The sequence below is a fragment of the Mya arenaria genome, chromosome 10 (genome assembly GCF_026914265.1).
Source record: "Mya arenaria isolate MELC-2E11 chromosome 10, ASM2691426v1".
Taxonomy (NCBI): Eukaryota; Metazoa; Mollusca; class Bivalvia; order Myida; family Myidae; genus Mya; species Mya arenaria.
In genome coordinates, this window is record NC_069131.1 from 27,263,744 (window position 1) to 27,288,614 (window position 24,871).

Here is a 24,871-nt window from a genome sequence, read left to right on the forward strand (position 1 = left end):
CAGTGACAAAGATATTATGGGATCAACAGTCAAAAATGCTAATTGTTTGAAATTTGAAATAATGAAACTAGAGTCACAAGAGTCAGCCGACCATGAATTTCATTTGCCGATGTTAATAAAATGGTCTGAGTGTAGATGCTTTCATCATACAAACTCATAGTACTTGTGTCGTCAGCAGACCTTATTAAGAATGTTGGCATGTATAATATTTGCCCATATTACCATTTTTATAAATGTCTGATACAACTAATACAACCTATACTCTACCATTAATTTAAAATGGAAAACATTACAAGTACGTGTACGTAGTTATATTGAGCTAACACCTCGGTCAATATTCATCTCTAACTTTTAATACCTCAACGAAAGCATTAGAAATAAGTAAATTTATGTAACCGAATATTTTTGTATGATGCAGATAGCTAGAAACTAAGTCTACAGTAATCTTAACGTTTTTGGACCACACACAACCATTTCGCAACCATAAGCATGTATGACAAATCATTTATAAATGCGTTATTGAACGTACCAAGTAGTTTAATTACTCGTCCACCTAACAAAATATGCATCCGCTCTTTGTGAAATAAACAATTAAATGTTATCATATACAGCAAGAAAAGAAAGAATACTTTTTTTGATTTTCCCAATATTCTCAAATGATCTATAAAGTTTCAAGATTCAAGCAGGGTTTGTTATTGGCACAATACTTCCAGAGGGTGGAATTTCCCAGAATTCCGGGTATTCCAAAAGAGCGTAGCTAAACCAACCACGATAAATAAACATTAAAACATTGAACCGATCAAGGTTAAAAATAGACTAACACCGGTAATGTCTTTGTCATTGTACAGTTTTTGTCACGTTTACTGTTTGTTGGATTGCTATAATAATCACCTGATAAAGAAAAAGATCATCAAATTAAATGTTTCTACTTAAGAACACATCAGTAAATACATCATTGTATGTGGAACCAACAAATTTCCTGAATTATTGTCAGCATCACTACCATTATTGTTTACATCACTACCATAATTGTTTACATCACTACCATAATTGTTTACATTACAACCATTATTGTTTACATTACAACCATTATTGTTTGCATATCTTCCAAATATCCTGACAAAGGATTGTATCACTGTATTGTCATTACATTAGTCATAATACAGATCATTTTTCCACCAAACTTTTATTTTAGAATCATTTTTCTTTTATCTTCATAATTTATTTACACATAATATAAAAATCGTATATGTCAGTCGTATGTGGTTAGGTATTTACACGTTAAAATAAAGAGTATTTTAATTTTATTTTATACTTCTTGATCTACCGTGTAATGAATAAATATACCATGTAACAATACATACGATATTTACGGATTTCTATCTGTCTTTCAATGCAGGAAGTTGTGATTTTAGCACACGATGGCAAAACCAATATTCATTTATAATGATAACTACCAAAGAATATAAGGAGCAGCTGAACAACTGGCCATAGATAAGAGCAATTTGTCATATTAAATACTTATTGGCGATTATTAAGTTCCATCTCCTTCATCGTGGTGGTTAAAAGTAAATAAAAGTGTTAATAAAGACAATCGATCTACCATTTATCATATACATTATTGCGTGCGCAGGAGAAGCTGGAGGCTAGGTTTTATACTTAATTTTTGTGGAAGGAATAAGGGATGCTAGGGTTCATACTATGCTGTATGAGATTGGGGTATGTCATGTATGAGGTGGGGGGAAGTTGACAAGTACTGAGAGCTAGAAAGAAGTCTTAAATTATGGAACTTGAGCTGACAGGGCATTGGAAAGCGACAGGAGGGGGAGGGTAAAAAATATCTTAAATACTAAAGCTTATTACACTTTCATTGTTTTACATTTACACAATTGTGTGCGCGAGGGAAGAGGGAGGCTAGGTTTAACAACCAAATTGCAATGGAGGGCGGCAGGGAGGCTTAGATTCTTGCTTTGTTGTATTGTATTGGGGTATGTCGTATGTGAGTTGTTGGGGAAGCGACAAGTACCGTCAGCTAGAAAGAGGTCTTAAATACTTTCATTTACATGATCATATACAGTATGGCATGCGCGGGAAAGGCTAGGGTTCATAATATATTGTGTGGATGAGGAGGATTTCGCTCGGTGGGAGGGCTTGTAAAGCCGAATTTGAGGAGGGAATATAAAAAGGTCGCAAATGCTACAGCTAATTACCGGAAACACTTCATTTTCAATATTATATACAGTATTGCGTGCGCAGGGGTAGGGGTTGGCTATGGTTCATACAATATGATGGTATGATGGTATGTCGTCTGTGAGGTGTGGGGAAGGGGGTGGGGAAGCTGGACAGGGATAGGGCTATACAAATGTCTCAAATGGCACACCAGTATACTTGACAACAGTTTAATTTTGTTATATATATCATATTTATGGGCCAGGAGGCTGAGGCACATTCTTTATTGTATGGGAGGGAGGTATGTTATGTATGGGCGGGGTTTGGGAAGGTAGTGGGGAAGGCGGAGTTGGGAGTGGGGTTCTATGATAGGACTCAAATGCTACAGCTAAATTCCGAAAACACTAGCATTTCCATTAAAATATACGAAATTGCGGGCGCGGGGGCTTCGTTTGATATCATGTGGTATGGGAGGGGAGTATATCGTGAGAAGTGTATGTTCTAGAAGAAAAGGGAAGCCAGAAAGGGGTGTGGGGCTATACTAAGGTCTCAAATGCTACAGCAAAATTTCTCATTATCTTGAACAGTATTGCCTGCAAGGGGGCTGGGGGCATTAAATATATCCGGTTTTTGTGTCGATTTTTGCGGTATTTTGGCGTAATATGAAAGTACTTTAAACGAGTGAACACGTGTTCCCAGTATTTTTACCTTTATGGGGTGGTAGGTGTAGGTGTCCCTACAATACCTTCAAGGTGATAATCCACCCATATTTCTCTAGTAAGTACCAACCCAGCCGGAAAGTAGATTTTGCGTCGATTTTCATGGAATTTTAGCAAATATTAAAAGTGCTTTAAATGATTAAATGGGTTTTCCCTATGTGGTGACTGTATGTTTATAGTAATTTAAAAGTCAACCTGTCAACCACGCCTAGCTATATTGATACCGCCTCAAGATATTATAATTAAATACACTTCTCTGCTGATAGCATCAGAGCAAGCATGTAACTTCAGAAGTATTAAAATATATAAAGTCCTATAGCGTGTTGAATCTTCATTCCTTAAAACCCTTAGATGTTACAGTGACCAAAATGGGTTTATAGATTTTCGTGACCTCTACAACACATACTAAATGATACTCCGCATAAATTTGCTCAGGGAGTACCAGACCAAGCTGAAATGTTCCAAAACAATACTAGACCAGACCAAGCACGAAAACGGTTTTGGAATCGATTTTGGACCAACTTTAAAAATGCTTTAAGGGATTAACGAGTTTCCCCAATTTGGCGGTCTATATGGAGTGGTAGGTGTACGTTTCCCATGCAATATCTTCTGAGCCTTACTTCTCCTAAACCTCTCTAGTTACCAGACCAAGCTGGAAATGGTTTCCTGTGTAAATATTTGTCGAAAATTGAGCGTGTACGTAAAGCAAGATATCCCAGAGTATTGGCCTGTATTGTCTGGTATATGGGCGATTCAACTTCCAAACAAAAACAATGTTTGCGTGTTCATAAACTATACGGCGAGAAAACTATTCCGGCATTCCGTTTGTCGGGAAACTTGACGCACCTTTTTAGTAAACTGAGCATTACAATGTTATGTTATGGAGACGTACGCGATTGCAAAGAACGACAAACGTGATGTTATCCTTACTTTTTACTGTATGACTACTGAACTACTTATACACAGAATGGCAGATGCAAGCGGAATTTATGACATCAATGGCAGAGCTATAAGAATGGCATACTAGAGTACGCTACATACGCTAAGAGCTATACTTATACCATGTGTTCGTTAAACTTGGGTATGCGAGTACGTAAATATTTTGCGACGTTCAAGCACAGTGCTTTCCCTTGATATGACATATATAAATTACCACTGTGTTTGATTGACGACCTGTAATAATGAAAGGAAGCGAAATATATGTTGATGAAATGGCAGCAGATGAAGCGCTAGAGTATACCGATGTCGTCCAGATTATTTAAGAAACACTTAAAGAAATACTCTTTGTTCTTTGGTTATATTAATATGTTTGTTTAGTAGACTATGGGTGTTTTCTACTTTTGATGCGATTCATACACAGGCGACAGTAACGTTGACAGGACCCACCATATGACCACGCCAAAATCGCCTCCGTAAAAAATCATTTTTCAAAACTAAAAATGATTGGAACACGATCATTTATCACAAAAAAACAAATATCAACATTAAAATCCATGTAAACATATCTTGACAATATGTACTATTACAGCTCTGTATTTTCAACAAAACAAAACATAACTTTTCTGTGATAAATGTTATTGTTCTTTAAAAGAAAATTCCGCCTGTGGGATATGTACGGTCTGAATATTTGATAAAACTCCAATAAGGTTAATCGGTTAAGTACATATCATTTTACAAATCTGTCTGTCGCTTTGTTTTAAAAACGAACAGTTTTAAGCCAATAATGTTTGAACAATGAATATATCGACAATGTATAATTTGGAAAAAACAATCTTTGCTTTTGACAAAGACTGGCGTGGAGTGATATCTTCACAATAATTTGTGCCTTACTAGGTCATTTAAACTGGAAAAAAAGACAGAAACAGTTTCATTTATTGATGACAAGCAATGGCGTTAGAAAATAAACACCAAAAACCTTACTTTATTGATATAACCTTTTCCGGCTTAGAGAACTATATTGGGCAAACGAACTGAATACTTAAGTAATGCGGCGTAACCAGCCAGCTCAAATTTCCATGTAGTCATAACAAAAGCGGCATAGCCTCAAAAGTGAATAAAATGAAATGATTCAATAAAACAGGCAGTATTTCACAAAATGGATCAGAACCTTGCAGGTGGGGATGTTGGCGGAAAAAAGGTAATTACTTTCACATTGTTTTATAAGTTTTGAGTAAATTAAATAGAAATGACTTGGATAAATAGCTGCGGAATAGGACAACTGACTTACTTTGCCGTAAACATTGAAATAATTGTACATTGATTGTGTTATAGTTGAGAATTGCTCCTCCATTGTAGTCCGAAATAACGTTTATTGTTTGAATCTTTAATCCAGATAACGCATAATATATTTGTTTATGTTTTGCTTTATATTTGCGTTTGTTATCTTATGGAAACCATTTTTTTTCTATCGCGTTGAACCGGCGGTATCCGGGATATGGCCTAAATTGGCTTGAATCTGTCATTCCATAAGTTCACAATGGTATGCATCTGATGATGTTTAGTGTGTGTTCAAAAACATTTACTTATTTATTTGAACTCATTTGGAAAAACGTTTAGGTAAAAAGTGAGAAAGTTCCTCAAATTACTGTGGTAAGAGTTTTATAGGAAACACAATTCCGCTCGCCCGATTAATTGTTTAGACAATCAACAGAATGGTACCACCATTTTACTGCTATATTCTCCAAAATCAAAGCCGCCATGACAGTTAAGTAGCCATGTCATTTAAGTTCAATCTGATTAACTCCATTTAAATTAATTTAGAAGACTGATTTAAAATACAAGGTATACATATCATAACATATCAATTCACATGGCGCAGAACCTGTATCGTTGTAAAGGCTCTTAATAAATCTAATAAATATATCAGCTATTTAGAATCAGAATTTCACAAAAGTGAGTATCGGATATCCGAAAGTGGGAAAGACAATGGTTATATAAACAATAGCTACGGTTAATCAAATCAATCACAATTCGAAAATTTTAAAATTCATATACGAGCGTGACTGATTGACAATTGAGTCAATAATGTGTAACAGGTGTTTTGTAACACAATGCACACTGTTTATGATTATCGGAATTCGTCAAGACTGCAGTAAAGTATGTCTTAATATATATATATATATATATATATATATATATATATATATATATATATATATTTATGTTTACTTTTGGCAGGGTAATTGATAATACTTCAGAAACAAAGTTATATTTTGCGGCAGCTCAAAAAAGACAACAGCCCTGGTTTCTATTCACGAAACGTAATCAAGATTGTTTCAATATGCTTTCAGCTTAATGTCGTAAATTCAGCTAAATAAAGAACAAATAGAATATACTAACAAAATGTCATATGGTTTAACAGAAATAGATCGTTGGTGTAGTCACCTTCGGTTTACCAGCGAAAGCACACTAGTGTCATGAATTTTGTGGATTTGGCTCGAACATTTCCATGTACAAAAAGGTAACGTACTGTGTGTGATTTGTCCAGAAACCAATTCAAGCACAAATGTTTGTACACTCATTGTTTCATTTCAGGCACCCGTGACACCAAAAGGCGCAGATGGATATGAGTCATCCTCAACAGGTAAGATCCAACCACATATGCATTTTTTTGTTTCAGTACATATTGCAATAATTTTAAAATAGTAATTGCGTTGCAAAAACAACATGAAGTGCGCAACTCATAAGTGTATTGCACTTTTGGTTTATACTCATTTATATTTGCTGGATTGTAAAGCTGAAAGCTGATGTGAAACAGTCCGTTTCCTGGGCTGAATCCAGTGTTGTGTTCTTTTTGAGTGGCCATAAAAACGAACCACTGATGGGGCTCGAACTCGCAAGCTCTTTGGTGAGAGGTGGACAAACATGCCACTACACTTTATCACCCTCAATTCTTTCTTGCATGAGTGTGACGAAGTAAAGCATGACTAGTACGGCTATATGTAAAATAAATGGGGGGTTTTGCGGTGGTCTGTATAATGTTATCATTAAAATATAATTGATATATCTCTGTTCATGGACAGTAAACTCGCATTTAGATATCTCCCAATGTTTTGCAAGTGCGTTGTAGTTTTCTTTTTAAGCGCGTACGAAGCTTAGGCCAAATATCAATGAGATTATTTCTGGATTGGATTGACGTCGTCATTCGTTCAGCGCACTTTTGAAATTAAATATGGCATACTTTCGGTGCTCTTGGTTTAAAACAACATTTATCTATAAAATCGATAGTCCACTAAAATTACGCGTATTATGATCTACATTCAAAAGTGAGGTTGTCATCTGTTCTTATGGAACTAGTTATCAATTAAATTCAGTTATCGATCATTTTATCATCATTTATCAATTGTCAGCAAAAATGTGTTTAATTAAGGTCATTGGAAATAATGTATTTAATATTCCGACAAATCATGAAGTCTGCAACAGGGAGAACAAGTCTTAGACTCCGCCTGGACAAATTGCTGGTTTATCTTAACGAAACAGGACATAATTGTATTCCAGTTCAAACATTCGGTATATCAACAAGGACAAAACTACATATACAACGCAATCCATTTGTTAAATATTCCATATTCCAAATTGGTACAATAAATGACTTGTGTAAGTCTATTCCGATATGTAAAAAGCAAAGTCTGTCCAATCCAAAAGGTAAGATATATTTTCGCTTTCAAAAGCCCGTCAAATGAAACATTATGGGTACCAATTAACGAAATACAATTACGCAATTATTCCATTACATGTTTAAAAAATAATGTTAGGTACCGAAAACAATCTTTACAAAATGCAATGTAAAACTGTTTAAGCTCATTTAAAACATGAAACATTTCCAATATCAGTTACGGCCCTTTCCCAATACGTCACATAATAAACAAGCATTGTAAAGTATTCACACATGCTAGGAGAACAGTGGTTCATAATTAACTAATTTATTAAACAAGTAGTATAACGAAATGACAAAACAGATGCATGTTAACCTAACTCGATGAGACCTTTTCATGTCGATACACTTGAATAATTCATCAGCATTCTAAGCGTATATAAACTTGTATAAAGTCTAAAGAACACATACATATTTTCCTGATTACTGTTTTGGCCACACATGAATGTTACCATAGGAATAACAGTGTTATTTTTGTTTTAATTTGCCATGGAATCGTTGGTGTCTAATATCTGAAAATATCTGAAACAGCTTAAGAGTAATTTATTTAAGTGTACGTTAAAAGGTAAGAATGTTTAAAATCATTAATAATACAAGGCAAACTACGGGGCCTTGCCCGATAGTCAATTATAAAAAATGATAAATGATGAATTTACCGTGTTGGAGCGGTCACGGTAGACAACGAGTTCTAACCCACATGAGTTCATTGAATGTTTAAAATAGTTTATAAATACTTTACCTCAAACTTGTGCAAACATGTTTTTAAAAATACAAATAAAAAATGTGTACCTGATTGTAATAAAATTAAACATTCATATAATAATGACTTTTGACGACCGGATACAGACAATACCTGGAAACAAATATATCAAGCCGGGGCAACAATGTTAATCTTAAAGGGCATAAACATTAGATCGTTTAAAAATAAGAGTATACAATATGTCCTCAAAACAAGTCTAGAAGTGTGGCCGCTCGTACAGCATTTAAAATGAATTAAAATATTCGCCGTATTTCGTCTCAGCCTAGTATCCAAATTTAAAAATAGCGTTCCGAGCACCTTGCAAATTGTCCTTCATTTGGGATTTTTAGTGGTTTTGAGTTGATCAATACTCGCACTCTTGCAATGCCCATTCGGCGATTTTTGCGACAGGTTGTTAGACATAAGGTGTCTGGAGCATAGGTTATAGACAAAATAAAACGTTGGTTAGAGCTACCCAGTGTACTGGCACTGTCACACAGGACCCCTAATTAACGTCCCTCCAATAAGACAAATGGTATGTCTTAGTGGTGCAGTGGAGAATCGAAACTGTGACACTTGGATTGACAGTCATTAGCGTGACAACTGGACTACAGATCCGCTTCTTTTGTGAATCCATGAATGTTGTGTTGATAATTAGCATGCGGAAGTCACGTGATCAGTGTCAATAAATAATTTTTTAAATGGAATAAAAAACACAATAGCCGCGAAAGATAAATGAGTAGTAAGCGCGGGGGCATATCAATTAATACGATTGTACACAACGATACCAATTTGATGTATGTTTGTGACAAGAAATTATCTTGTAATTGTATCGTACTGTTTATAGTCCCTTTTTAAGTCTTTCAATACAGCAATTTAAAATAGCTCGCCTTAGCAACTTCATAACCCTATATATGATATCAGTCTCATAATGAATTCATCATTGTACAAACCAGAAGGTTAAACAAAAAAGAAATATTACCAAGCAAAATTGATAACAAAATTAATAGAAAGTAAAAACAGAGATTAACGGTCGAGGCAAAAGTCGAATCAAAATATATTTAAAATGAAAATTTTACCCGAAGAAGTTAGACAGCTTGATAAAAGCCTGATTCACAGTATTTGAAATGTAAACTTTTAAGTCTTAAACTTTTGTTATTGATCGTTGCAAAACTGTCTAGTGAGTGATATAAGGTGGATATAGTGTATTAACATTGCTGAACATTATCGAAGATATCTTTGAAATCTAAAAACATAATATGTAACCTTATAGTCGCGTTTCAATACGGAATTCATGCTACATTAAACAAACGTCAGATTAGTTTACAAAACTGTCAACGGAATCATGTCGTCTGCTTAGTATGTTTGAAACATACACCGCTCTTTTTTAAATTATAGACATATCCCATTGCAAAACTTTAACCGATGTATTATCGTTTTTGCTCTAAACGTTTTGATATTGAAAACAAATTACGCGGTTTAAAGGAAGACTTTTTGTTTAGTTAACTGATTAAATCAACCTGTTATTCAATCTTCTTTTCATTGGTTGTTTAGCGATTGAATTTCTCCCGTTTTTTTCTCCGGGGTTGTACGAGTTTTAAATGTATCTTCAATTTGTTATTAGATGTCCTCCGAAATATGAACACAAGGACTATTGTAAAAAACAAAATGATTTATATTGAATTAATGCATGAACTATATATCTATATCTATACCTGTATATAAACACACAACCTTTAGTTCTATATTTTAGCATTAGAAACATCCTTTTTTTAATAAAACAAATATATCGTCTAATCGTCAATCATGCGAATTTTTCTGGTAAATTATTAATTTAATTCCTACGGAGAAGATTTCTACAAACTATGCTTTTGTTCCAATCCATTTCAATATTATAGACAACTTGTGTGTGTGCATATTCTGTGTAGTTTGTTTGTATATGTTGAACAAAATATTTTTAAATCAAATAAGGGCCGGGTCTAAGCAAGTTGGGTTTTGGAAAACGGCAGTTGATGGGGATTTGCCTAAATGGAAATCATTAATTTTACCAATGGAGTTTGCGCTTTCAGCAGGTGAGATTTCCTTCCAAAGAAATACTTTTTAGTAGTTGTTATAAGGACAAGAGCAGGCCATGATGTTGCTGGTTGCAAAATGGTTGAAGTTTCTGAAACATAGCTGCGAGGAACTGACTAATTTGCCTTTTACACTGTCCCTTCGAACCAAATATATATATATATATGTATGTATAAATACGATAGTCCATTTTAACAATACGGCTCTGTACATCACCGCTGGCGTCACGTCATTGAGCGTTTTTAAAATGACGTCATTAAACAAGATAATCCGTAATACAATATATATAATAATAACAATACATTGATATTTTAATGCGATTTGTCGTTTTAGTAATCTAAAGCATTTATGAATGTAAGAAAAGGGTCATAACTTCTTTATCCGGATTTCATATTCGACACTCGTTGATTTTTGCAGATTTTGATTTCCTTCAGCTAGCGCCCCGTGAAATCCAAAGCTCATAAATCCACTCGAGTTGAATACAACACCCCGTGTCAAAACGCAGTCGTAATAACCCTACTGTATTGCATCATGTCCAGATTGAGTTAACAGCTGTAAAACCCCGTTCAAATATCATCGGCGATTGTTCTAGATTAAAATTAGTGTTGCTATGGAAACACACTATGTCGGCAAATATTATATTTCTAGCAATATTCTGTTACCCGTTTCATTTTTTTATTTCATGTCTCTAGAAGAAGAGTATGAACAGGCATCGGAAGAATTTTCAGCAGATGTTTTAGAGCAAATGTAAGTTTTCAAATCTGTGGTGTTAAACTGTAAAATAGTTACGTTAATAGCGTTAATGTGTAATAGATAAATATCAGTTTCTTTCAGAGAGCTTTCAACAATACAAAGTAGTTGGGACAGCCAAAAGATTGAATAATTGTCGTTTAAATTTGTGGTACAAAAGTAAAGCATGATATGCCTTATTCTTCTTTTATTCGAACGGAAAAGTATTTAAACAATGTCAATGTGTTTAATGACAACATCATTCCTCCTATAAAGTGTTCTTTTGCTAACGTCTCTTAAAACTGCCATGCAACTGTACAATAAAGGTTGAGGCATCTTTTGTTTAATTTTATCATATTTGAGTTAGAGTTAAATGGTCAGAACAAAACAAGCAATATATGTGTACATATATAAGCGATATTTTGGTGTGTGTTTTTTAAATGGGCCATTGCGGCCACGTAGCGCTATCAATTAATACAAAAAAATATTTATAAAGGCTTATAGTTTCTTTTAACAAATAGTGTGCGCCTTTACCGTATTGAAGTTATCAAAAAACCAAATATTTTCAAAAATGTATCTATCATCAATATGGAACCGTTCTTCTCTTACTGATCCGCTTTATCTAGAATGGTGTACCTCAGCAGCGCTCGATCGACCGAGAGTCAATAAACAGTTTTATTTACATCAAATGTCCAAATGTTTACATTCTAAATTTCGTAAATAATGCTACGTCGGAAGGCAATAGTTACTTAAAAAAACTTAAAACAAAATAGGTTTGATTTTTCTTCACCGTTTTACATTATACAACGGGCACTCTATGCTGCTAGAAGAGCCTCGGATCCTTTTTATTTCCGGTCTATGATGGGTACTTTCCCGAAACACTTCGACAAACCAATTTTCTTAAAAAAAGTTTTGACAGTGCTCATTCAGGCGGCGGTTTTCGGAAAGTTTTAAGAACTTAAACAATCAAACTCTGGTGAAAGACCGAAGGCGGGGCCATGTAAGCGGGGTAGACTGCGCTAGGTTTCATTAAAAAAGGTGAAGAAATAGTGGTATACACATACTGAGTGTGCAAGGCGTAGTTTTTTTTATAAGAAACTGAAAACAGTTTGATACATTTTGGTCTGTAGGCCTTTGTAAGTCGTCTATCTTCAACGGTCTTCAAAACCTCCCGAACAACTACGACATGTCCAGGTGGTCCTCCGTCAAAAAAGCTAGTAATATATTTGGTGCGAGTTGTCGACATATAAACAGTGAAATTATATCCAAAATCATTGCCCATGGGTATGCGGTTGACCCACCAAGAAAAGTATTTGTTTGCCATATGATTATATACGAATGTCTTTTGTGGTCAAGGTTAAGCATTTATGATTTGGCAATCTTTACAGTTTTGCCTATTTTAATAATGTCACCACTAGTTGCTTTGTGCCAAGAGGTTTATGCATTCGAAACCCGACGGCGTCATACCGATAAACGTTAAATTATCGTAACTGTACTTCTGTTGTCAGTCGCTTGGCATCAAAAGGATAGTACTGTGAAAATGGTGTACTCAATCCTAGTTTTACCCAAGAGATTTGTATCCCATGTTTCGGTACCGAAATGTACTAAGATGTGTTATCTAAAATAGCTACGATGTCGCACCTGGATCTCACTCTGGGTATTCAAATTTTAAATTAAAAAAAATAAAAGTTCTAACATTTTACTTCGAACAGTAATGCAGGATTGGCTTGGCTCTCTTTATTGTTTATTTGCAGATCTCAGGCGTCGCACGAATACGACAAATTGCAAGTGTTTAATCAGTCAATGTGCCTGATATATACGGACGAAAACGACATTCTGCAAGTCGAAAAAAACGTTGTCGCGGAATTTGAGACGATTGCTCTGCCCATGGTCGTTGTTGGTGTCGCTGGCTTGTATCGCACAGGAAAGTCATATTTGCTGAACATAATTGCACAGGGAAAAGGTCAGTCAAAGAGTACTTTTTAATGATGATGATATACTTAAACAGGAATGATACACATTCTTGTTCATTACCTTCATGATGTTCAGCTCTGATAATTTTATGTTATGGCCCTTTGAATATCAACATCCAGTGCACAAAGCGATATTTTTCTGAATGACAACTAATGAAGAGATTAAAATAGAACTGCAAATGAGTGATGAGTACCAAACTCTTCTGCGTTGCAAAAAAACGTTTCAATTGCTCCAAAGATGGCTGACTTGCGGCAGTATTGGATTTTGTCATACTTTTGTCAAGTGATCTACTTTTACGATTTATGTTGCATCTACTTGATATTCACTATGGATAGGTGTGGTGTGGTGCTTCAAGATGGCTGATTGGGTTGGTTTCAACGCAACGTCAACCATTTGCTAAAATGGTGATTATCCTGCGCGATTGTCCTGTATAACCTTGTATTATTTATTTATATAAAATATCATTAATGATGAATGAATAATACAGGAGAGAAAAGGTGAGGTCGAGTGCTATACAAAGTGTCTTTTTTTTGCCTCCCTGGTTAACCCCTTTTTTTCCTTTTCTCAGTCTGATTTATGCTCGATGAAGGAAACTGCTGAAGCATTCGTTAAAAATTATCCATTGCACTTTCCGTTCTAGTAATCAGAATTTAAGTTAAGCACTAGTTAAAGGAATATTTTGCATAATCATTCCCTGCTGTGCATCCTGTGTTTATTGCACTTTTTTACAACACGGGTGAAATTTTCTGGGTATCTTTTTATTGGATCAGGATCGATTAGAGTACATAATCTTTTGTCTCAATAATACAATATATGGTTTATAGGTTCATGCTTATACATATAAACACTATGCGTAGACAATGTATTTATTAATTTGACCGCAAATGTTCTGACGAAATCAAAGCAAAGTCTTATTGTCTGGAATTCACATATTTGTTTAAAATTGTTTAAAAATTGACTTTAAGAGAGTCAAAATCTGGATTTTAACGCAAAGGGTAATTTTTCTGTACGTGCAAGCCTTTATCTATCATAAGCCGGGCTTTGTTATGGACAAACGGTTGCTTATATCAAAAATGTAAGTCTGTATTCAATATTTTTGTTTCGGTTTACTCGATGTTTGTGAACTGTGCAAAGTCATTGATAGGTTTTTTTGCATTATCATGACTTTGCCTTACGTGAAATTAGCACCTAGTCTTAACATAGCTATCCCTAACGTTTTAATGTTTTACAATAATTACATATATTGAATGATAATATTTTGTTTAATTTCTAATAGGGCAATTTTTGCAAAAAAAAATATTTTTTCGTTTCGAACATGCCACGTCAATATCTTAATATCCAGTTGAAACGAATACATTCAATACATGTTAACGTACTTAATTCAATATTTGCGACACGTGTCTTAAACGTTTTTAGGAACATTATACATTAAACATTATTGTGCAACACCTTGAACCAACCTCTAATATCCTGTTGATAAAGTTTGTAAATAAATTTGGATTAGCTAAAATCACGATGGACTAACTTGTTTTTCGTGGACACACACATGCGCATTTTTTGAATGATTTAATAGCGCTATTTCAGTTTCTAATATGTCTGAACAGTACGTTAATATTGGTGCAATTTGTGTATCAACTATTTAAAGTTCTGATTAAGTTGTCCACAGTTGCACTGATACATACGAAACAAGTACAGGCTTTCAAAACCTGTTTACTAACCCTAGGGAATGATATCTGTCACGAAACTAATAGAAGCACGTATTTATATCGTGTCTACTCTTTCGTTATTGGAATGTACCATTTCTGTCTTTCTCTCCATTTTTATAAATCATGATCTTGGATTAAGCAATTCTAAATCATATACATTTACAGGTCCATACATCGAGAGATAATATGTTTCTCCCTTTAAAAGATATAGCTATTGACTAAGATAATTTGTCTTGTAATTATCAAGCTCTAGAAAGTTATATTTCGTTGCTGAATTTTGATTTTATAAATGAGTTGATGTTGTTGTTGTGTTGTTTTTAATTCTGAAGGGCGAAAAATTGTCCGTCCGATGAGAAGCTGAACATATTATCAATTTGAAATGACCCAGTATCCCATTTTAGCAGATTTTGGTTTATTTTTTTTATGTTTTTCTGTTTTGAAGGTTTCCAAACAGGGCACTCTGTAAGGTCAACAACAAAGGGAATATGGGTGTGGTGCATGATGCACCCTAGGCAAAAGGATACAGTCTTAGTGCTGTTAGACTCAGAAGGACTTGGGGACGTAGACAAGGTATATAAATCTGGGCTACTCTTCACTAAAGTCTAAATCCCGGCCTTGATACTCACGAATGAAATGAGTCATTTTTCCCGTACATTTCTCCATTATATTTTAATTGGGTTGTTATATTGCTCTTGCAATATTAATCATGAAAAAAAGATATGCTATTGTTGAAATAGCTGCTTTGCAAACATTTAAATACTTTTTGTCACAAATATGTGTATTAAACCTATTTTTTAAACTTTTATGAGTTTGATTTTAAACTCAAACTCAATGCGCCAGTGTGAATATGGGCCAAGTTTATATTGTATTCATTTTGCAATTAAGATGTATACTTTTACAACTGTTATATATGTAATGTATGTATGAATGTAAATATATGTTTTCAATGACCTTTATAATACATAATGTATTCTAAAAATAATTTTCGCATCTATATTTAAAAGTATTATGGTCCGTCTCACACTATGTGAGACTCAAAGTATGTTTCTTTCAAACAAACACATTGTTTGAACAACCAGATACTAAACATTACTGTTAGAAGCCTAAGAAGCGGCCTTTTTTAGCTTTTCATCAAATTTTTAAATACTTAATTGTATTTAATTTTTAACTCTTTTTAACAAAATGGTATTGATTATGCTGATAGGAGTGTGTTGATATCAACAAAACTCAATGTTGATTAAAATGGGATTGTGATTTTGGCAGCCCATCTTAAAATGGCACAAACAATTTCATAAAATTTGTAAAAATCATTTATTTTATTGTATTTTAACGGGATAATGCACCGTAATGACAATAGCTCAAATGTAATTGTGGAAGATGCGTTTATGGAATTTTGAATATGGGTATTCGATATATGGCTAAAAGTATATAAAAACTATGAGGTTAAAACCAGTATTCATTGATTTGGAAAATAATGTACAATACGTAAAGTCAAACATGTGCGTCTATGACCTGATTTTTTTATTGTTCCATTTTGTTTTAAAAATGAGTCGTATACAGCGGATACACGTTTACGTATTAATAAATGACAGGGGCTCAAACTAATTAGTTCATACATCAAGTAAAGCTAAAACGAATATCATTTTCCTAACGTCCCTCCGCACAAAAAACAAACACATGTTTGCATGGGGCAAGACGTCGATATTTATTTTGGCAACTGTTGAAGCAGTGTGGCACACACAAACGCATACAAACAAAAAACAATTACTCTACATAATTACGTTTACAACACTTGTTAAAATCAAATATCAGTACACATTCAACACCTTTAACTAATATTATCTCTTCCTCCATCTAGGACAACATCTCCTTCCTTCTGTTCCTTTATGTAAATATTGCCTGCCCCTCCGGCACTGATCAAACCTGTATACAACCAGGCGTCAACAATTAATGATTACAAAGTTTTAAAGAGTCTTAATTGCGCCTCTTAATCTTACTAACGATGATACAGATTTGATCATATATCCTGCATAGGAATGACAGCCGCACACGAAAAACACGCGGTGGATGAAACGTGTTACCGTAGCGATGCTCGTAGGGCTTAACTACAACAGATAATCCCTAATTATTTCCTCGGAAAATAGTATCTACGGAATCCATCGTATATGTATAAACACATATCAAACTTGTATATAATCATCCTTTTTCGAGCTTTAAAGAAATAGATGTTCGCTATTAGAAGTGAAGCCTAGAACTGATTTGCCCGCCAATATAAACAACCCTCTTGATGGAATACCACGTGACTTTGACGCTCAAATGACCCGCGCATTGCGCTTATTACACGTTAAGACATTCATTCAGCCCTTTTCTTCGTAACGGCAGAACTATCAATCTTAACGTCCCTCTGCACAAAAGACAAACTCATGTTTGCATGGGAAAAGACTTCGACAGAACCAAATTCAAAGGTTAGAGAAGCAGATTATCATTCCAATTCTAAATAATAGTACAAAACTGCATATATCGAATTATCCATACCTATTTACAAATCAATTGCGTTGAATCATTTTACTTGTTTTGAACTGAATCATCAATATAAGAATCTTGTGCTAGGTCCGATTTCCATCTGACATGTCGTTAAAAACAAATAGCACTTACAGCGCCGGAATTAACCGCCTTAGTTGCCTCACTAGCGCGCAAACGAGTGCGTACACAAATTTAAACCCGGAGCCACTTACTTAAGTTTTCTTACAATGCATTCCCTAGCTCAGGTGTAACTAAGCTTCTTATCTTTTTAAAGGAAACACTTTGAACATGAACGACAAGCAGGACTAAACAAATATATTTCTGAATCTTAATTGAAACCAGCACAATACATTAGCATTTCTAAGGGGCACGCACTAGTGACGCCTTTGCAACGTATACATCTCTAGCTTCGCGATAAACGTCGGTTTTACTAAAACGCGTGTATTATCACATAATCAGACAAAAAACTTACATCTTAACATCACAACTCACTGACTTTAATAAATCTAAAAAGCCTGCGTAACTAAGAAGTATAAATGAAACACACGTAAAGAAATTACATCAGCGCAATCTATATACATGTCACATAGTTTTATAATATGCTCTATAGACAAAACATCCTATTTACAATAGGTTTAGAGTTATGTCGCTTTACACATTTAACATGCTTTTCACAATGGAATGCTCTGTTTGAGCAGGAATAGCATTGATGCTGTTAAACCACTTTACAGCGTAAAATGAAGCTGAAATAACTGCATCTGATTTGCCCGAGTCTATCAAATTCGACAAAAACATTGCAACGTGAATGGATTGTGCAGGGATCATAATAAATCCGTAAGTACCACAAAATAATAACACTGACATCGGGTATTACTACGCTTACTGGTTAGGGACCAAATTGGCGCAATTCCATTAGGATTTTGATTTTATCAAAATGATTGAACGTGTTAAATTCAAATACAAATATTAGTTTCTCTCAAAAGGAGAAAACCATTCACAGTTTTCAAATTCCGTTTGGTTGCTCCATTTTCCTAACAGTGTTGATTATCGATTATACCACTCAACAACATGGAAAATTTTGAATATTCACTTTAACAAAGAAGCATGTTTATCTTTATAGAAAACAAACAGAAATAACATATTATCTTGTCAATCAGGAACATATTTTTTGAAAAGAGAAATATAGAAATGAGACTGAAAGCGAACTATTGAAAAAAAATGAATAACAAATAATAACGGATTGTATAATCAATAACAATTATTGATTAATCGAACCGTTATTATACGCAGATACACTCAGCACATAGGCACAATTGATTCCTCAACAATAACGTTTTTGATATTCAGAATTCGATTTCAAGGCACTGCCTGGGGTGGTATTCAATATGCTACTTAAATTATTCTTAGGGTCATACATCATTTACTTCATTCACAGTAAAGGTCAGTAATTAATAACAAATAATACGATTGCCTACATCGTTCTTAGATCCAATTAAGATCAATATTGAATATCAGCCCTGATTTCGTTATTTCTGTTGGGGTTTTTTTTTCGATCACATACACTATAGTTTATTTCATGGCAACTAATTACCTTTTGCAAAACCATCATTTTTATGCGACATGTGAATGTATGCTATTTTGATTTTAGAATTCTAACGTCCATGACCTGAAGATTTTCACACTTGTCACGCTTCTCTGCAATGTTCTGATTTACAACATGCAGGGTGTGTTTGACCGACAAGCCCTGGAAACTTGGAGTATCCTTTTCTTTAATGCATAAAATAAATACTATTCGGTAATTAACAGATTGAGAGTAAGGACCACGCTTCGTTGTTAACATTTAACGTTCATTGGGGGGTAATTCAGTGTATTTACCAATTAATAGTTGTCCTTATTCATTTTCCGTGAAGCTCGTAAAATAAAGTCAGAAAGTTTGAATTAAACATAAAAGAGTGTCTATATCTTTTTTTAAAATAGTCCATGTTACGAAAACAACTGCAATTATAATCTAGTTGAAACATAATTATTCAGATGTAAATTTTGCACGTCATTTCAATGATGTACTTTCTTTATGCCATTATGTGCGTGACGTCAAATTTAATACTCAAAATGCACTATTCATTGTCAACATATAACCATAGAACCATACAAGGACATTGTCATTAATACTGGTGATATATACCGATAAAAAACAGTTTTAATGTCATTAATACATTGATTGGAGTTGCATTTACAATCCCTTTTCAAAAAATAGTATTATATCATTGATAACGCCTACCAATTCAAACCTCACAACGGTGATGCCACTCCCTTTAAGTATTATTATCCCTGTACATCGAAGTAATAATCGCACATTGGTTTTCGATATTTTAAAATTAATTTAGATTACTTTCAAATAACGTAATAATATGTGCAGTCGAGGCCCGTTGGCTCGAAATCCGGGGGACCGACGAAATATCTAAAGCCTCGGGGAGCCAAGCGGGAATGCCTACCTTCAGTATAAACATGACATTGCATTTTGTTCAAGCCAATGGGGAAGTAGAGCCAAGCGAGTTTGGGCTAACGGGATTCAACTTTAATTTTTTAAACGTTTTTGAACCCAAGCTTTATTCATCGATGTCATGAATTTGTTTAAATTATTTTATTTTGTCAGTCTTCAATCAATACAACATTCTATATATCTATCTTACAAAAAATCGTTATAAATTCACTGTTTATATTGACCTTCCTTCCTTTCATTAGTGTTTGAAATTGCCATTGAACCGGTTACAATTAACTTCCCAAAATGATGATTTTGCTGTTTTCAATAAGAATTGTTATCGAATTTGTATTGATCTGAAGTTGTCCAAAATAGTCCAATTATTGCAACATGATATGAGCATAGCCTTATGTATGCGTATGAAACATATTTGAAATCCTTAAAAACATTCAGATTGGTTTCAAAAATGTTGGACAAAGTTAAATTTAATGGAAAATGCAATGATGGAAATTTACACATTGTTTTGCCATCATTTGCTTTAGTTCTGCGAGATTTTACAAAGAAATTGGAAGGGAAAAACGGTAAGGTAATCACAGCTGATGAATACTTGGAAAACGCATTGGAGAACAAAAAAGAAAGTCATGAACAATACAACAATACAAGAGAATGTATCAAAAGAAGTTTTCAAAAACGTAGATGTTTTGCTATGCCTCCCCCCGGGGACTACGAATTGATTCAAAATCTTGAAAACATTTCGATTTCTACAACATGCAAACATTTTCGAACATCAATGGATCAGATGCTGAAATACGTCTACAAAGAACAACCAAAGCGGCTTTTGACTAGTAAACCCATAAAGGGTTCAGGTAAGGTATCTGACTCACTTGCTATGAATAAGATATATAATGAACTAGCTGTAGTCGGTTCTCATTTATTCACATCGATTCGTTAGAAACAGTGTTATTCAAAATAGCTACCAATTTTGAAACCAGCTGTAGAATAAAATGATTTTTAAAAGTTTTAACATTACAAGTGTTTCTATTTATATAAATGTTTTTCATAGTTTTTGCAAATCTAGTCCGTGATTTGTAAAGAGCATTTCCAAAGAAGGCGTTTCTGATGTTGATGCTACGTTCACAAGGGTGGCCGTTGAAGAAAACGAACAAATCGGCATAGCTGCATCCAAAATATTCCAAAGGCACATGGAATATTTAAGTCTGCCAATTAAAAGAAGAGAACTACATCAACAATGCACTGTTGCGAAAGATGCTGCGTATCAACATGTCTTTGAACATTCCATTTTGGACGGAATAAATGGAAACGTGGGCTTAAACTTTGCAAGGGTACATAGTTATAAAATAAAGTATGGCTTCAGACAAGATTAATAATTACAACATAAACTATAACTTTAATATGTGTCTTTAATACAGCATGGACTGTTTAAGTCCATAAATGTGAGTAAATGCACTTTTATGATTAGAATTTTTCGGCGGCTGCAGATATGGATAAACCTATTCCAACTCAATTCGTTCTCTGGCCCTTTGTTTTCTGTTTTATTATTGCTATCATTATTTTTCGCAAATGTCTCTGTAGTCTTTATCATATCTCCCACAACTAATGAAATTCATCAAAACAACTAAGCCGAAAATACCTTGTATGCTTAATTACCTGCCAGTAACTATATTGAAGAAAATGACCGTTGCTTCGTTTTAAATGTGCGTCCTTAAGTTTAAGAATAACTATTTAATGTCATTCCGCACAAATACTGAGGTTTTATTGTATGGTTTTAATCATTGACACTATTATGTAAAAAAAACCTACAGAAACAAGCTCAATAGCCAAAAGTATAAACATAATCCCCGTTTAATGGCAAAGGGTGAACACCAAAGACAAAGAACACAAAAACAAACAAAAAAACAACAACAAGAAACATGGAACAACAGCACAAAACTCCATAAACAACACACTGCATATATATTCACATATATATATATATATATATATATATATATATATATATATATATATATATATATATATATATATATATAAAACAAAGTACGTGTGTTTATCAAGGATTGTTAGTTAACGCCTTGGAACCTTAAAGTTATTTGTAAATGTGTTGGTTTTTTAACCAGTTTGCGTGCACAACCTCACTCATATCTCTACAATCCAGAAGAAAGTAAAAACTTGTAAGTAAAATCTTATCAATGTACACATTAATCTATAAATATAGACGTCAACTTTACCTTTTTTCGACCAATACGCGCTGTAAGACTCACTGTCAATACATCTTATAGTGCTGAATGTAGTGTAAGGGATTTGTATCCGATGATTGACAGTTCCAAACACAGTTCATTCTGAACCTGAAATTACTGTTCATCATGAATGAACTGTCGCCGTAGGTACTTGTATTACGCGTTAACATTAGAAAAACTGTTCTTTAACAATGTATATAAAAAAAATAAGACCAATATTAACAGTAAATTAAATAATTTAAAAATATATACATGTCGTATATAACATTTGGTCTGAATTTGTTTTAATTAACATTGAAATACATCATTTTTGTTACATGTTTGAAACAGCTTATACAATACCTGTAACTCGTTCAGTATGTCATTCTGTTATCATTTATTGTTTTGTGCTGCTGTCTGAGATAAAATTGCAAGCGAATGTATACTGAAAAGCAACATTATAAATGCATTCTTCCATTAAATCTTTTAGGAGAAAATTGAAGTAATCTGGAAAGGAACTGAGGAAAGAAATGAAAAACAGATTGAAGAGAAATGTATAAAAATCCTTGAGGGATGCAGTAAATACAGGCAGCTCAAAGAACATGTCGAATCTAAAGAGTGTTGGAAGGGAGATGGCATTCGTGATTTTCGCAAAATATGCAGTGATATTGAGGATGAGTACAACGAAAAGCTGGCTTCTTTCGAAGATCATGAGGTAGAAGAACTGCAAAGGAAACAGTTTGAATTATGAATACATCTATCTAATGGCCTATCAGTAATCGTCCACGATAATGATTTAATCTGTTATATTTACACAACTTTCATTCCCTAAATGAACGGCCTTGCTATTGCAAATATTGTAAGATGAACGCAACTTCTTTAGATAAGTTCATATCGCATCTTTCACGTTTTAATATAAATTGAAAATTGTTTATCTTGAAATTGTTGGGGTTAACAAGAAATAAGGAACTTTAATAACATGTTAAAGGTTAATGTAGTATTTGCAAAATGAATTGCTGTCATTAGCGTTTCGATTTAATGATATATCCTGTTTTGTGATGATAAAAGCATTTACGTGTTGTTGTGACGTCAAATGATTACTGTTTTGAGTTCTTCGGACATTATACATTTTAACATGACCAACTGCGGTCATACCCCGATAATGACATCAATCACGTACTACCTTCCTTAAATAAATGATTAAGTTGCGTTTTAATTTTTACGCTGCATGTTTAAGGCAAATTTACATAAAACAACATTTCAGAGGCTTCCTGTATGGCAGAAATTTGCAAAAGAAATATTGAAGACAGAGGCAGAAATGCTTGAGTTCGAGCAGTCCTGGAAACGTGAGCATTTTTTTAATTAATTTTTTTATTTCCTAGATAACGTTCAAAAGATAAAATAACATTTATGACATGTGTACCTTTAATTTTTTTCAATAAACTGCTGGGACAAGTGTGAAATTATGGCCTTATGAACTATTTTAGTCCCCCAGTAGACTCGCGTGCAAGGGAACTCGTGTTTCACTGGCCGCTCCAAGGTGGAAATCCAATCTTTTATCGTTAACGCTATGGCTATTTGGTTGTCTCTGTCATTTTCATTGGATTTTTCATCAAAGTCCGATATATATATATATATATATATATATATATATATATATATATATATATATATAAGCCTGTATGTATGTATATATATATATATATATATATATATATATATATATATATATATATATATATATATATATATATATATATATATATATATATATATATACATACAGGCTTATGGTGAACTTAATGTATATACGGTTATTTTGCCAGTGAACGAAGCACGTTTTAAATACGAATGCCTACAAATGGAACAACAATCAGAAAGAGAATTTGCAGCGCGTCGAGAGCAGATATTACTAGAAGAAATCTCCCACATTGCAAAGAATATAAACATGCGTGAACGGGAGAAAATGTGCGAAAGAGCCAAGAAAGCCAATGAAGAGAACGCGAAGATGTGCTGGTTAATGTGAATATTACTGCAGTAGCTTTGACAAACATCTGTAATCAAACGGATTTGTGTATAGCTAACTTAGATTTTACTTAATCTACGTAATACCTGTTATTTTTGATTATGCATTTTTTCTTTAAATATCTTGTTTTAGCTTTGCCACTATTTGTTATTTTTTTAAATCTGTTTGTTTCTTTATAAGAGCTTTGTTATTTGTCGATATTACTGTTTTTCTTTGTTTTGAAGCTGATCCGTGTCAACATATATTTTTATTTAATATCTATCAGTACCCTCTTTGACAGTTTGTATCTAGTTCTCCTGTTTTTATATCTCATGAATTAACACACATGAGAAGAAAACATGACATTTTTAACCACCTATGTATTACATGTATCTGTCATTTACCAATATGTTTACGAATATGCTTGTGTGTATGGGCGTTATCACTGTATGGTTTGTTTGAGTGTGCATGAAAATGAATAAATTTGAAATTGATGCTGTTTATACAAGTTATATGATGACACTAATTTATTGTTCTAGGTACTCAAGGTATCATTAAGCTAATCCTTAATTTCCAAGCCCCTAATATTCGTCATAATTACACATGTTAATAAATGGTAAACCAAAGCAGAACAGCAGGATTTTGCTGAAAATGACTGCAAGTGTACAGGTAACACGCTACAAATGATATATCCTATGTAAGAAAAAGGCATCTTTCTTTGAAGCGTATGCCGACTACAAAACCGTTACGTTATAATTCAAATTATTTCTAATAAATGAGTTAGGTTTTCAACATGGACATATATTTCAGTGGTTTTTCTACATGGACATATACTTCAGTGGTCTAACGAAAATCAGTCAAAAT

The 24,871-nt window shown here is 33.7% G+C and overlaps 2 protein-coding genes across 8 annotated transcripts in view; both read left to right on the plus strand.

Annotated features, from left to right (window-relative positions):
• LOC128204540 (uncharacterized) overlaps positions 1 to 24,871 on the plus strand; it is a 67,045-nt gene that overhangs the window by 26,364 nt on the left and 15,810 nt on the right. The window lies entirely within an intron of this gene.
• On the plus strand, positions 4,932 to 24,501 carry LOC128205510 (guanylate-binding protein 3-like). 7 transcript variants are annotated; one of them, XM_052907212.1, is made up of 10 exons: positions 4,932 to 5,025; positions 6,423 to 6,471; positions 11,047 to 11,101; positions 12,838 to 13,046; positions 15,206 to 15,333; positions 18,935 to 20,631; positions 20,829 to 21,128; positions 22,493 to 22,717; positions 23,267 to 23,348; positions 23,829 to 24,501. In XM_052907212.1, exons 1-6 carry the CDS (start codon positions 4,984 to 4,986, stop codon positions 19,064 to 19,066), a joined length of 615 nt encoding a protein of 204 aa, XP_052763172.1. In that variant the 5' UTR covers positions 4,932 to 4,983; the 3' UTR covers positions 19,067 to 20,631; positions 20,829 to 21,128; positions 22,493 to 22,717; positions 23,267 to 23,348; positions 23,829 to 24,501. The 7 variants fall into 7 exon arrangements, with proteins under 7 accessions (XP_052763172.1, XP_052763171.1, XP_052763174.1 ...); XM_052907211.1 differs by having other exon boundaries at positions 20,829 to 21,108; XM_052907214.1 differs by lacking the exons at positions 20,829 to 21,128; positions 22,493 to 22,717; positions 23,267 to 23,348; positions 23,829 to 24,501 and adding an exon at positions 18,018 to 18,120 and having other exon boundaries at positions 18,935 to 19,052.

Bases quoted from the DNA above. Each gene is read 5' to 3' on its own strand.
- LOC128205510 (XM_052907210.1), top strand. From the start codon at position 20,968: ATGGAATATTTAAGTCTGCCAATTAAAAGAAGAGAACTACATCAACAA. The intron at 21,109-22,492 runs GTACATAGTTAT...TAAATCTTTTAG, and splicing joins TGGGCTTAAACTTTGCAAGG to GAGAAAATTGAAGTAATCTG. The intron at 23,349-23,828 runs GTGAGCATTTTT...TTATTTTGCCAG, and splicing joins GTTCGAGCAGTCCTGGAAAC to TGAACGAAGCACGTTTTAAA.